Below are 12,870 nucleotides of genomic sequence, written 5' to 3'. Positions count from 1 at the left end.
TAACACCAGCATCCTCCAGATCTGAGCTGATTTCTCCTTCCCTCACTGACCAGACATGATCTCCAGATCATCTTGGTGCACAGTGTATGCATGTTCAGCAGCAGCCTAGCCACATGTGCAGCCCAGCAAGCCTGCAGCCAATCTGACAGCCGCTGGGGCATTTCGTTGTCACTGCCACTGTCTTTGTTGTGTTTGGGTTTCTGTCAGTGGGCTTTCCCCTCACAACTTGGAAAAGATCTCAGCTGAGGCCTAAATAGAAGCATTTAGTGGCTTTTATTTTTCTTTTGAGGGGAATTATGGATTTTCAGCTGGGAGGACTCCCTAGAGCAGCAGTTACTGGCCAGAGACACAGCTTTAATTTGGAAAGGACCTTTAAGATCGACTCCAACCATCGATCTGAACAATGCCATGGACAATAAACCATGTCTCAAAGTGCCACAGATTTGTTGAACACCTCCAGAGACACAGAGACAGAGTGGGGGTCCTGTCACTAGAGGCACCAAGACAGGCAGTGGGGACAGGCAGGCAGATAGAACTGCTCTTCATCAGTTCTTTTAGGCTTCCACAGCTGCAACCATATTTGAATTGCATCTGGATATTCCAGACAAGGGAGAAGTCCTGGCCACCCGTGAAGCTGGCTTTGATCTGTGTGGCAGGTCTTGGTGTGCATCTGCACAGACTTTGACCTGCGGTCTGCTGGTTGTATAGACTCTGTCACCCATGGGAGAGCTGCAGCATCTTCTTGCAGGCTCTGGGCCAGTTCTGCGAGAGAAACAGTCCTGGAAGAGCCAGCTGCAGTGTCATTGCTGTGGGAATACCTTCAATAAACCCCTAATCCCATAAAAACAGGTGTTGAACCAAAAGCCAGGCAGCAGGTGGGTTAGGAAGAAGGCTGATTAAGGGGAAACAGTGGCTTTGGTCTTCCTGCTGTGATCTTGCTGGGCAAAGTGAAGGCAGATTAGGCATTAATCTCTTTCAGGTGCTTTCAATCTTCCTCATGTGAGGGATCAGAGCCAGAACTGAGCTCCTGTGAGGCTCCTGCATTCTGCTTCTGCCTCTTTGCAAACACATCTCTCCCCTGGGGCAGTTACAGTAACTGCTGGAGTGGAAGGTTGGTAGCAGGAATTCAGTCCTCTACTCACAAAAGCTTTGGTGTATCCAGGAAAAGCAGTTAACCGTGGGGGCTGATTGTTGCACTCACTCCTCTCTGTTTTCCTGAAGTTCCTTCTCTGTAGCTGGGGATCTTCAATTCTGCCCCTGCATGTATGCCTTAGCCATGCAGATGCCTTCTCTCCTGGGCTTCCTGCTCCATCACTTCCTCCCCTAGCCAACCTCTGCCACTACTCCCTTTACTTCTACATTCCTCCTACACCTTCTTTCTGACGATTTTGATTCTGGTCCTGCTTTTGTCCTCATGCTGTGGCCAGGAACTAGCTTCAGAGGCAGGCTGTGTTTTGCCATTTGCAGGTCTTGTTGCAGTGCTTTGCAAACTGGGGGAGTACAGCAGTTTGAGATTTCTTTTGGTATTGAGCTTTGCCTCTTTAGTGTTGCAAGGCAGATGACCATTGCAAAGACTGACTTGAGCTGTCTGCAGCCACAAGGAGAGTGGCACAAATATGATCAGAATATGCAATGCTTTATTTGGAGAAGCAAAGAGTTTGACTATTAGCAGACTGAAGTGAGTACACATGTCCTCCAGATTAAGATAGCGGTGTAAGAAACCCAGCAAGCTGGTAGGGGGTGTGCTGGTTGTGCAAGATGAATTATTTAATCTTGTTCAATCTGTCAGTCATAACAATGTGCTTGGATAAACCTCACTGAATGACTGAGATATTTTGAAATTAAGACTGGCCCTTGGGCTCATTTCATCTCCTCAAGCACACAAGTTCCTGCTGGCTTTGCTTTGGAAAGGGCAAGTGGCCAAGCTGTGGCACTGAAAGTAGCTGCTGAGCTCCATTGTCTGGGTTAGGGTTAATCACAGCAGCTTTCTTCTTGCAGTGCTGAATCATCAAGGGGAAAAAATGTAAGCTTGGCAGTGAAATGTGTGTGTGCTGCATTGTAGATTTTCAAGCTTGGCTTTGCAAATGAAAACCAGAAATGTATATTATTGAGAGGGCTCAGAAAGCTTGAAATGGTTTTCCCCTCTTCAGTAAGCCACTTTATCCATAATCCTAAATAGCAGCGGTGCTACTGAAAGGGCTTTTGTAGCTCTGCTGGAATAGCTAAAGCACAAAAATAAACATAAAGAAATGGAAAAGGCTGCTCTGGGTCAGGAAGAAAAAGGTCCCTCTGTACCAAGCTGTCCACAGATAGGACTAGGAGAGAATGCAGTGCTGTCTGCTGAGCCCAGGGAAGCCTCTGCTCAAAAAAGAGGAAGAGGTTTGGGCTCTGTCAAGCACAGAAGCAGCAGCAGCTGAAGGCTTCCAAGTTAATCTGGAGACCTGGAAAACTGAATACCTTTGAGATTACCAGAGCTTTGACCAAAGGAGCTGTACTGGGTGGGGACAGGGATGTCCTGGTCATCTGTGTGCAGAGACCCAGACCCAGACCCACGTCTGCAGGGCTCTAGGAGCAGAGCTTGTGGCTATAGCACGGGAGCTGACCTCAGAGAGTTTCCTGCTGCCTGCTCTCCAGGCTGGCAAGCTCTGACCCAGCTACGTGCATCCACACTTACTTATTGAAGTACACATGCTGGAGAGTTATCCCTGGCCCCTGCAGAGCTGCATCCTCCAAAACATACACAAGCATTGGCGTTAGGAGACACAGGAAGAGTCCAACCACCACATCAGCACTTGTATGCACCTCAGACTTGCTATAAAGCAAAGCAGTTGAGAGACTTTTTCTCTCTTGCTCTTAAGTGAGTTAACTCCTGATAACCTTCTAGCTCAAGCTGTTTCTCTGCTGGCAGGTTATAAGAAGGATGTGACTGATACATCAGTCACATGGCAGCTTGCATGGGGCTGTGGTGGAGAGAAGTGTTGCAGTTTGGGCAGAGTTTGCCTTGGAGATGGCAGAAGAAGCTGCATAGGTGTCTCTGGCAGAGACAGAGAGAAAACAGCATGGTGTGCTGCAAAAATGTGAGGCTTAGGTCTAAGCCTAAACTTAGATCTAGGTTAATGTTGCAGGAGGGAGCAGTCTGTTCTGCTGCCAGTGAGTGAGTCCTGGTAGCTGAGTTTGTGAGGGGCATCCTGGATCAAAAGTAGTGTTAATGCTTTATCCTGTGTTGAAGAATCGCCCTTGCTTATCAAATACTGAGATAAACAACTGCAGTTGCCATGGGAAAGGTGTTTACAGAGTTGGGTTCCTCATTCATAAAACCCCCTGTCCTCTTCAACCAGCGTCTTTGTTAGTAGCCATGCTCATACCGTTGGACTCTGCCCATCTGTCCAGCCTGTCGAGGTCCCTCTGCAGAGCCTCTCTACCCTCCAGCAGATCAACTCCTGCCCCCACCTTGGTGTTGTCTGCAAATTTACTGATGATGGACTCAATACCCTCATCCAGATCATCAATAAAGATATTAAAGAGCATGGGGCCCAGCACTGATCCTTGGGGCACACCACTAGTGCCGGGCTGCCAGCTGGATGTGGCACCATTCACCACCATTCTCTGGGCACAGCCCTCCAGCCGGTTCCTAACCCAGCTCAGAGTGCTCCTGTCCAAGCCATGGGCTGACAGCTTGGCCAGCAGTTTGCTGTGGGGGACAGTGTCAAAAGCCTTGCTGAAGTCCAGGTAGACTACATCCACAGCCTGCCCCACATCCACCAGGCAGTCAGCTGGTCATAGGAGGAGATCAGGTTGGAGAGGCAGGACCTGTCCTTCCTAAATCCATGCTGACTGGGCCTGATCCCTTGGCCATCCTGTAAGTGCTGTGTGATTGCACTCAGGATGACCTGTTCCATGATCTTGCCTGGCACTGAGGTCAGACTGACAGGTCTGTGATTCCCTGGCTCATCCAACCGACCCTTCTTGTGGATGGGCACCATGCTGGCCAGCTTCCAGTGTTCTGGGACCTCTCCAGTGAGCCAGGACTTCTGAAAAATGATGGAGATGCTGCTTAACAGGTTGCCTCTACCTTCTACATGATGTGGATGCCAGGTAGCTGACAGTCTGAAACCAGAGCTGACTTTACCTCTGCTGTGCCTGCACCTACTTCTGCTCATAAAATGCTCCAGTCCTCTTGTGAACCCAGCTCCAGCATATGACTTAGGGAAATTCCACCTCTCTTCCACCAGCTATCCGTTGCTTCCCAACACCTCTCCTGGCCAGCTGGGCAGAAAGAAACATCTGCTAAACACAGCAAAACTGCTGCTGCTCAGAGAATCAGAGTGGAGGGAAGCAGCAGCACCATGCCCAGACCTTGCCAGCTGCCTTTTCCTTTAGGTTTTCCTCTGCTTGTTCCAGCATGTTGCCAGAGTCCCTTTTTGCTCCAGCTGAATAAGCAGAATAGGAAGGGAACAGGTCTGTGCCACGTAACAAGCTGACTGATGGCAGTAGCACTCCTGCACAGCCCCAGCAGTGTGGAAGAGGGTAGGTGCCCCAGGTTTGTTATTTGATCAGTGCATGCCGGAGACACAAACAGAAAGGACATTGGTAGCTTGGTCACAAATGCCTCTTACCTTTGAGGAACAATGAGGAGTTGCTGCAAGGCCCTTGATACAACCCAGATGAACCCATGAAGAGCTTTGCTTATCACACAGGACCCTCTGGTCTAAAGCAATAGCCACAATACAGTCATCTTCTGCTCAGGAGAACAGGAAAAGTGCTTTTAGGTTGGAGATTAGGAAAATTTTCTTTCCTGCAAGAGTGGTCAGGCATTGGAACAGGCTGCCTGGGCAGGTGGTGGAGTCACCAGCCCTGGAGGTGTGGACGTGGCACTGTGGGACATGGTTTAGTGGCCAGAGTGGTGCTGGATTGATGGTTGGACTTGATGATCTTAGAGGGCTTTTCTAACTGAGATGATTCTATGGTTCTGTGAAATATTTCTTAACCACTCTTCAAGGTATTGGAGGGGACTCAGTGCTAACAGCCCTAGTGATGACCAGAGAAAGTGTCACTCTGCTCACTGGGATGTGGCTGAACCCAACCTGGTCCCATCCACACCAGCTTTGCCCCTCTGCATGGAACATTTGGCTGGCTCCAGACTTGTGTCCAAGGCCTCAGAAGTTGTGAGTGTGATGGCATTAGGACCCAAGACTGTCCAGCTTCAAGGAGGTAGTGAGATGTGGCTTTATCAGCACGAGTGACTGCTGGAGCTCTTAACCAAGAGCTGACTCCTTGCTCTGTCCCAGCCAGCACTGTACAAACTGCTGTTCCCTGATTACCCCCAGATGTAGAACTCCAGGCAGTATCTGGCTGAGATGAAGCTTTTTCAGAACTGCCCTGAACTTCTTAACTCACTGAGGGGATTGTGCCTGGGGGGAACACTGCAACCCTTTAATGAAAGCCCCTATTAATTATGCTAATTGCTATTAGCATAAGGTACCAAACCAGGATGAAGTTCTTCCAGCTTGCTGCTTACCAGACCACGCTGGTGCTGAAGGTGGGCTGCTTCTGCTAGTTTGGGTCCCACATTTATTTTATGAGGTAATGTGGAACAGTGACAAATCATAATATAGAACCAGACTCATTTCCAATTCAGTGTCTCCCTCCAAGATAAAATCTTGTTCTCAGTCAAGGATTTTGTTTTGGCTACAGAATGATCAGCTCATTAACAACACATACAGAGATGATTACATTTAAACAACAATGCCAGCAGTGGAAGTTTAGACTTCTCTGAGTAGGGAGGGGGGAAAAGAAAGCATAAGGAATTTGGTGTTGCAAGGACAAATGCTCCACTCACTGAGTGAGGAGCTCAGAAAATCAGGATTGTTCAGGCTGGAGAAGAAGACACTGAGAGGAGACCTTTTAGCTCCTTACAACTATCATAAAGGAGGTTGGAGCCAGGTGGGATTTGGTCTCCTCCTTACAACTATCATAAAGGAGGTTGGAGCCAGGTGGGATTTGGGCTCCTCCTTACAACTATCATAAAGGAGGTTGGAGCCAGGTGGGATTTGGGCTCCTCCTCCCTAGTCTCAAGTTATAGAATGAGAGGAAATGGCCTCAAGCTGTGACAGGGGAGGTTTAAGCTGGATATTAGGAACAATTTCTGCACAGAAATAGTGGTCAGGCATTGGAACAAGCTGCCCATGGAAGTGGTGGAGTCACCATCGCTGGAGGTGTTCAACAAATCTGTGGCACTTTGAGACATGGTTTATTGTCCATGGCATTGTTCAGCTCGATGGTTGGAGTCAATCTTAAAGGTTATTTCCAAGTGAAATGATTCCATGGTTCTGTGCAGTTAGATGCCTGTCCCCAGAGTGACAGCTGGAATAAAAAGCAACACAGCCTAATCCCATATACCTCACAAGCAAAGCATACCTGTTGTTTACAAAGCTTGCCTATAGTGATTGAACCACTCTGATACCTTGATAGAATCATAGAATTGTTAGGGTTGGAAGGGACCTCAAGGATCATCTTGTTCCAACCCCCCTGCCATGGCCAGGGAGACCTCACACTAGATCAGGTTGCTCAGAGTCATATCCAGCCTGGCCTTAAAAACCTCCAGGGATGAGGCTTCCACCACCTCCCTGGGCAACCTGTGCCAGTGTCTCACCACCCTCATGGGGAAGAACTTCTTCCGGACATCCAATCTGAATCTACCCATTTCTAGCTCACAACATTTTGCTTTAGTTGCCAAAATTGAAGAAGTGCAATGTCAAATCATTGGCTGCAGGAGGAAAAAGAGACCTCTCCTGGCTCATCAAACCATATTCCTTCAAGAAAGCTTCATTCATTTAGCCAAATGAATCAAAAGCTAAGGGGGTCTGACTGCTGTCTGCAAACACATGGCAGAGTGCACCAGGGAGTGCAGAGAGCTGCCTAAGCTAAAGGACAATGCTGGCACAACACCACATGGATGGAAACTGGCCACAAATACTCTTGTAGGGAAATCAATGACAATTTCTAGCCATTGGAGGAGCAAGCTTTTGGAAAAGCTTTCCCATGGACAGTAGTTGGGGAGGGAAATAATTAGTTTCATACTGCTATTAAATGGATTTTAAAATTCAGTTGTTAGAGATAGGATGGGGAAGAAAGGTCATAGATTCATAGAATGCTGTGGGTTGGAAGGCACCTTAAAGATCACCTAGTTTCAACCCCCTGCCATGGGCAGGGACACCTCCTGCTAGACCAGGTTGCTCAAGGCCCTGTCTACCCTGGCCTTGAACACTTCCAGATGAACCAGCAATGGACAACACAAAAGATGTGGAAGCAGAGTGTTTGAGCTGCTGTCATCCTGGGCTGGATATTGAAGACACTGGAGAAGGCTTGAGGTGAGGAGAAAGTTCTTCACTGAGAGAGCTGTTAGGCATTGGAATGTGCTGCCCAGGGAGGTGGTGGAGTCACCATCCCTGGAGGTGCTCAAGAGGGGATTGGACGTGGCACTTGGTACCATGGTCTAGTCATGGGGTCTGTGGTGACAGGTTGGACTCGATGATCCTTGAGGTCTCTTCCAACCTTGGTGATTCTGTATGATGCTGTGATCTCAAGAGTTGGCTACTGGAAGAACCAGGAGGTCCAAGCAAGAAACTGGGACAACTGTGGTGGCTGGGGGTTGGCTACCAGTGAGATCCTAAATCTGGGCCAGCTTTCATCTGTATGTCAGCACATGAGGCAGCTGCAAGACTGCTAGATCCAGGGGTCCGCTACCAGGCAAACTGAGCCTGGCTATTGGGGTTCCAGCATGTCTAAGACGAGCTATGGGAGTCATCCACCTGTACTTCTTTTTCATCAGTGTTTTTTCATCCAGATTATCCAAACATGGGAATGGGATGATGCTCCTGGTGCTGTGTTTGCCTGTGCAATGTTTCCTGTTGGTGCATGCATGTACTATGTGCCTGTTAAGAATATGTGGCTGGCCATGGTGTGGCTGGACCTCAGAACACAGAGCTGCAGCAGCCTCTGTGGGGCTTCCAGGCTGAGCAATTCCTAACATGAGACAGCTACCACAGCTGCCTGCACTTTAATACTTCTTTTTTTCTCCTCTTGCAGGTCAGTGCCAAACAGTACAGAAAGGTATGTTGTGACTTTGCTTCTTGTCCATGGAGAATCCCAAGCCTTAAGTACTTCTTCTTTCTCTCTTCACCAGCAACTTTGCACCTCAACAGGGATTTTTTTCTGTCTTATAGATTCCCTGGTGTTTAATAAGCTCAAACTGCCCTCTTAATTTAAATCAGGTAACATTTAATTGAGTATGAGACAACTTTGCCTTTGGAAAGCACACTTTATGAACACTGGCAGTTTCCAAGCCATTTGTTGAATGAACAATGTGGGGCAAGTAGCTCACAGTTTTCTGGCCAGGGATTTGTCCTTTCATTGCTGCTCAGGTTTTGATTTAACAAAATACATTTCAGGAGCAGCTCTTGTCAATCAGATAATCCCTGATGCCCCATCAAATTGTCAGATACCCTCTGAATTCTGATTGACATCTTCTTGCTATCAATCTGCAGACCAAGCATGCTTCCCATCATGCCTCCAGAAATGGTTTTAGACATCAAAGTAATTTGAGGGTGTTGCAAAGGGCCTCCAATCTTTTTGTGAGCAACAGCAACAACACAAAACCCCATTGAATATGTTATTTGTTGTGCTGGTTTTGCCCCTCTGTTCGTGTGAGACCTCACCTGTGGTACTGTGTCCATCTCTAGGGCCCTTAACACAAAAAGGAGATGGATCTGATGGAGTGGGACCAAGGGAGACCACAAAAAGTATCAGAGGGCTGGAGCACTTCTGCTACAAGGACAGGCTGAGAGAGTTGGGGATGTTCAGACTGGAAAAGGGAAGGCTCTACGTAGACCTTAGAGCAGCCTTCCAGTACCTGAAGGGGGATACAGGAGAGCTGGGGAGGGACTTTTTACAAAGGACGAGGGATGGTGGTTTGAAACAAGAGAAAGGTAAATTTAGATTGGACATTAAGAGGAAGTTCTTTACTGTGAGGGTTACTGTGAGGGTGGTAGAACACTGAAACACTTTGGCCAATGAGGTGTTGGAGGCCCCCATCCCTGAAGGTGTTCAAGGTTGGGTTTGATGGGTCTCTGAGCAACCTAATCTAGTTGGTAGAAGTCCCTGCTTACTGCAGGGGGGTTGGACAAGATGACCATTAAAAGTCTGTTCTGACCCGATGCATTGGCGAAGTTGGTAAGGAGTTTGGAACACAAGCCCTATGAGGAGAGACTGAGGGAGCTGGGGTTGCTTAGCCTGGAGAGGAGGAGACTCAGGGGAGACCTTATTGCTGTCTACAACTACCTGAAGGGAGGTTGTAGACAGGCAGAGGTTGGTCTCTTCTCCCAGGCAGCCAGTACCAGAACAAGAGGACACAGTCTCAGGCTGCACCAGGGGAGATTTAGGTTGGATGTTAGGAAGAAGTTCTACACAGAGAGAGTGATTGCCCATTGGAATGGGCTGCCTGGGGAGGTGGTGGAGTCCCCATCATTGGAGGTGTTCAGGAGGAGACTTGATGGGGTGCTTGGTGCCATGGTTTAATTGATTAGGTGGGTTGGATTGGCTGATGGGTTGGACACGATGATCTTGAAGGTCTCTTCCAACCTGGTTTTTTATTTTATTATTATTATTAATAATAATAATTATTATTATTATTTAATTATTATTATTATTATTGTTATTATTATTATTATATTAACTGCTCATTGTGTCAGTGAAGCAAGTTGTGTTTCATCTGTTCATCTCCTTCCTATAGCAAAATGTGTGGACATAGCCTTAAGTTCCTGCTCTGACGTTGCCTACGCCCACACGATGTACCCTAACTTCCTGGAGCAGAAGGCTCGAGAGGTGATCGAGTACAGCTCCGAGTACCTGCTCATCAGCGTGCTGCACAACCTGCTGCAGGGGGAGTGCAACCCGGACCTGAGGCTGCTGGGCTGCTCAGTGCTGGCCCCACGGTGTGAGAAGGACCGAGTTATCAAGCCCTGCAGGCACGTCTGCGAGCACCTGAAAAGGAATTGCCTCCATGCCTTTGATGCCATAGACATGGCCTGGCCTTACTTCTTAGACTGCGACCGCTTCTTCGCTGGGGAGCAGGAGGGCTGCTTTGACCCCCTGGCAAAGCTGCGAGGTGAGGAAGGGAGCTCGGCTGGCGCTGCTTGCTCATCTCCACGGGAAGGGCTTGTGGTAGTTTTTCAGGCTATTGCCTTCAAAATTTTCCACAGGTCTTGGAACAGAAAAGTGGTAACAAATCACCACTGGGTGTAAAAATGAAACTAATGACAAGTTCTAAAACAATCCCTTTGGACACACTGTCAGTAGAGTGGGGTTAGAATCATAGACTCATAGAATCAGTAAGTTTGGAAGAGACCTCAAAGATCATCAAGTCCAACCTGTCACCCAACACCTCATGACTAAATAAACCATGGCACCAAGTGCCACGTCCAATCCCCTCTTGAACACCTCCAGGGATGGTGAATCTACCACCTCCCTGGGCAGCACATTCCAATAGCTAACAGCTCTCTCTGGGAAGAACTTTCTCTTCACCTGGAGCCTAAACCTCCCCTGGTGCAGCTTGAGGCTCTGTCCTGTTGTTCTGGTGCTGGTTGCCTGGGAGAAGAGACCAACCTCCTCCTGGCTACAACCTCCCTTCAGGTAGTTGTAGACAGCAATAAGGTCTCCCCTGAGCCTCCTCTTCTCCAGGCTAAGCAATCCCAACTCCCTACAGTTGTAGATACTGTTTCTCTCTCTTTTGGCTTCCTGGCTCTGGGAGACACTAACTTGCTTCTGGCTGGCTTTGCTGACCCTGGCTATGTTCTTTGTTTTGGCTAAGTACTGAAACAAAACCCAAATCTCTGCTCTTTTCTCTTGTCCCTTTGTGTCCAGGGGGGCAAGAAAGCTATTAGATTCCCTGGGTTTTGGCCAGGGGATGGTGGTTCTTGTGCTGTTTATAAATGGTAAATACCTGTAAATATTGTATATTTTGTACACAGTCGTAGCATTTCATTGTAGATTGCAGTTTTGCTTGAAAATACAGCTTCATTTGCTTCCAACCTCAGCTGGTTTGGCAATTTAATGTTGGGGGGCGGGGGGTGTTGGAATTTTTAACCCACCACAGGGTTTCATCTCACTCAGCTTGACGCAGCGATGGCACAAAGCCTCTCTCGGCTTGCCCTGTCAGCTTGTCATCTTTATAGGCACCTCTAAGGTTTGATGCATTTTGTTCCACCTATTTTTAACACTTAATTAAAGCATGCTCAAGAAGCAGCTGCTTCTCTGCTTCACATACAGGCAGCTCAGAGCTGGTTGTTTGGTCTGCCAGCGAGCATGGAGATGAGCCCTGTCCTGTGTCTGTACACCAGGGGAGGTTTAGGCTGGATGTTAGGAAGAAATTCTTCATAGAGAGAGTGATTGCCCATTGGAATGTGCTGCCCAGGGAGGTGGTGGAGTCACCATCACTGAAGGTGTTTAGGAAGAGACTGGATGGGGTGCTTGGTGCCGTGGTTTAGTTGATTAGATAGGGTTGGGTGATCGGTTGGACTTGATGATCTCAAAGGTCTTTTCCAACCTGGTTAATTCAATTCAATTCAATTCAATTCAATTCAATTCAATTCAATTCAATTCATTCTATTCTATTCTATTCTATTCTATTCTATTCTATTCTATTCTATTCTATTCTATTCTATTCTATTCTATTCTGTTCTGTTCTGTTCTGTTCTGTAGTGTTCTACTGCTGACTAAGGTATGTTGCAGGAGAGTGCAGGCATCCATGGAATCCTCCAAGCACTGTGATTTTAAACACTGTGCTATGATTTTTACCTTGCAGGAGAAGTGGATGCTGAGGAAGAGTTGCCTTCAGACTTGCCTGCAACTTTTATCCAGTTCAAGCACCATTCCTATTCCCAGATGGTGAGCACCTTGAAGAAGACCGCTTCGAAGTGCTCCCACATTGCAACAACGTACAGCATCGGTCGCAGCTTTGAAGGGAAGGATCTTTTTGTGATTGAGTTTTCAACCAAGCCTGGGCACCATGAACTGCGTGAGTTACACCAGTGCTGACTGAGTTGCATGAAGGGAGTTGGGCAAGGGCCAGATTTTCCCATGTGCTCAGTTCTTCAAAACCCAGAGCATTTTCTTGGGCAGTGTTTGTGGGGTATTGTTTTTCAGTTACCAACTCCCAGCTCAAAAATAGTCCCTGTCTAAATCTGGTGGATGGAGTGCTATGGTCATTGCTGCATATCATGAGCCTCAGGTTGCTTCTGTATCAGGAATGCTGTGGCCAGCAGGAGCAGGGAAGACATTCTGCCCCTGTGCTCAGCACTGGTTAGGCCACACCTTGAGTCCCGTGTCCAGTTCTGGGCCCCTCAGTTTAGGAAAGATGTTGAGTTGCTGGAATGTGTCCAGAGAAGGGCAACAAAGGTGGGGAGGGGTCTGGAGCACAGCCCTGTGACTAGAGGCTGAGGGAGCTGGGGTTGCTTAGCCTGGAGAAGAGGAGGCTCAGGGGAGACCTTATTGCTGTCTACAACTCCCTGAAGGGAGGTTGTAGCCAGGAGGGGGTTTGTCTCTTCCCAGGCAACCAGCACCAGAACAAGAGGACACAGTCTCAAGCTGCCCCAGGGGAGGTTCAAACTAGATGTTAGGAAGAAGTTCTTCCCAGAAAGAGAGATTGGCCATTGGAATGTGCTGCCCAGGGAGGTGGTGGAGTCACCATCACTGGAAGTGTTTGAAAAGATGATGGATGAGGGACTTAGTGCCATGGTTTAGTTGGTTAGATGGTGCTGGGTGATAGGTTGGACTCAATGATCTCAAAGGTCTCTTCCAACCTGGTTAATTCTG

General features: G+C 48.0%; 1 protein-coding gene across 1 annotated transcript in view; it reads left to right on the top strand.

Annotated features, from left to right (window-relative positions):
• The window catches only part of CPZ (carboxypeptidase Z), a 42,491-nt gene that overhangs the window by 5,762 nt on the left and 23,859 nt on the right, over positions 1 to 12,870 (top strand). The window contains exons 2-4 of the mRNA XM_068149649.1: positions 8,089 to 8,112; positions 9,791 to 10,165; positions 11,861 to 12,073. Of these exons, the coding sequence (XP_068005750.1) occupies positions 8,089 to 8,112; positions 9,791 to 10,165; positions 11,861 to 12,073 (612 nt within the window). The remainder of the gene's footprint in view (positions 1 to 8,088; positions 8,113 to 9,790; positions 10,166 to 11,860; positions 12,074 to 12,870) is intronic.

The sequence above is a fragment of the Melanerpes formicivorus genome, unplaced genomic scaffold (genome assembly GCF_026170545.1).
Source record: "Melanerpes formicivorus ecotype bairdi unplaced genomic scaffold, bMelFor1.0.p_v2 SCAF_18, whole genome shotgun sequence".
NCBI lineage: Eukaryota > Metazoa > Chordata > Aves > Piciformes > Picidae > Melanerpes > Melanerpes formicivorus.
Note: the sequence above shows the minus strand (reverse complement) of the source record. Positions and strands in the feature narration are given on the sequence as shown.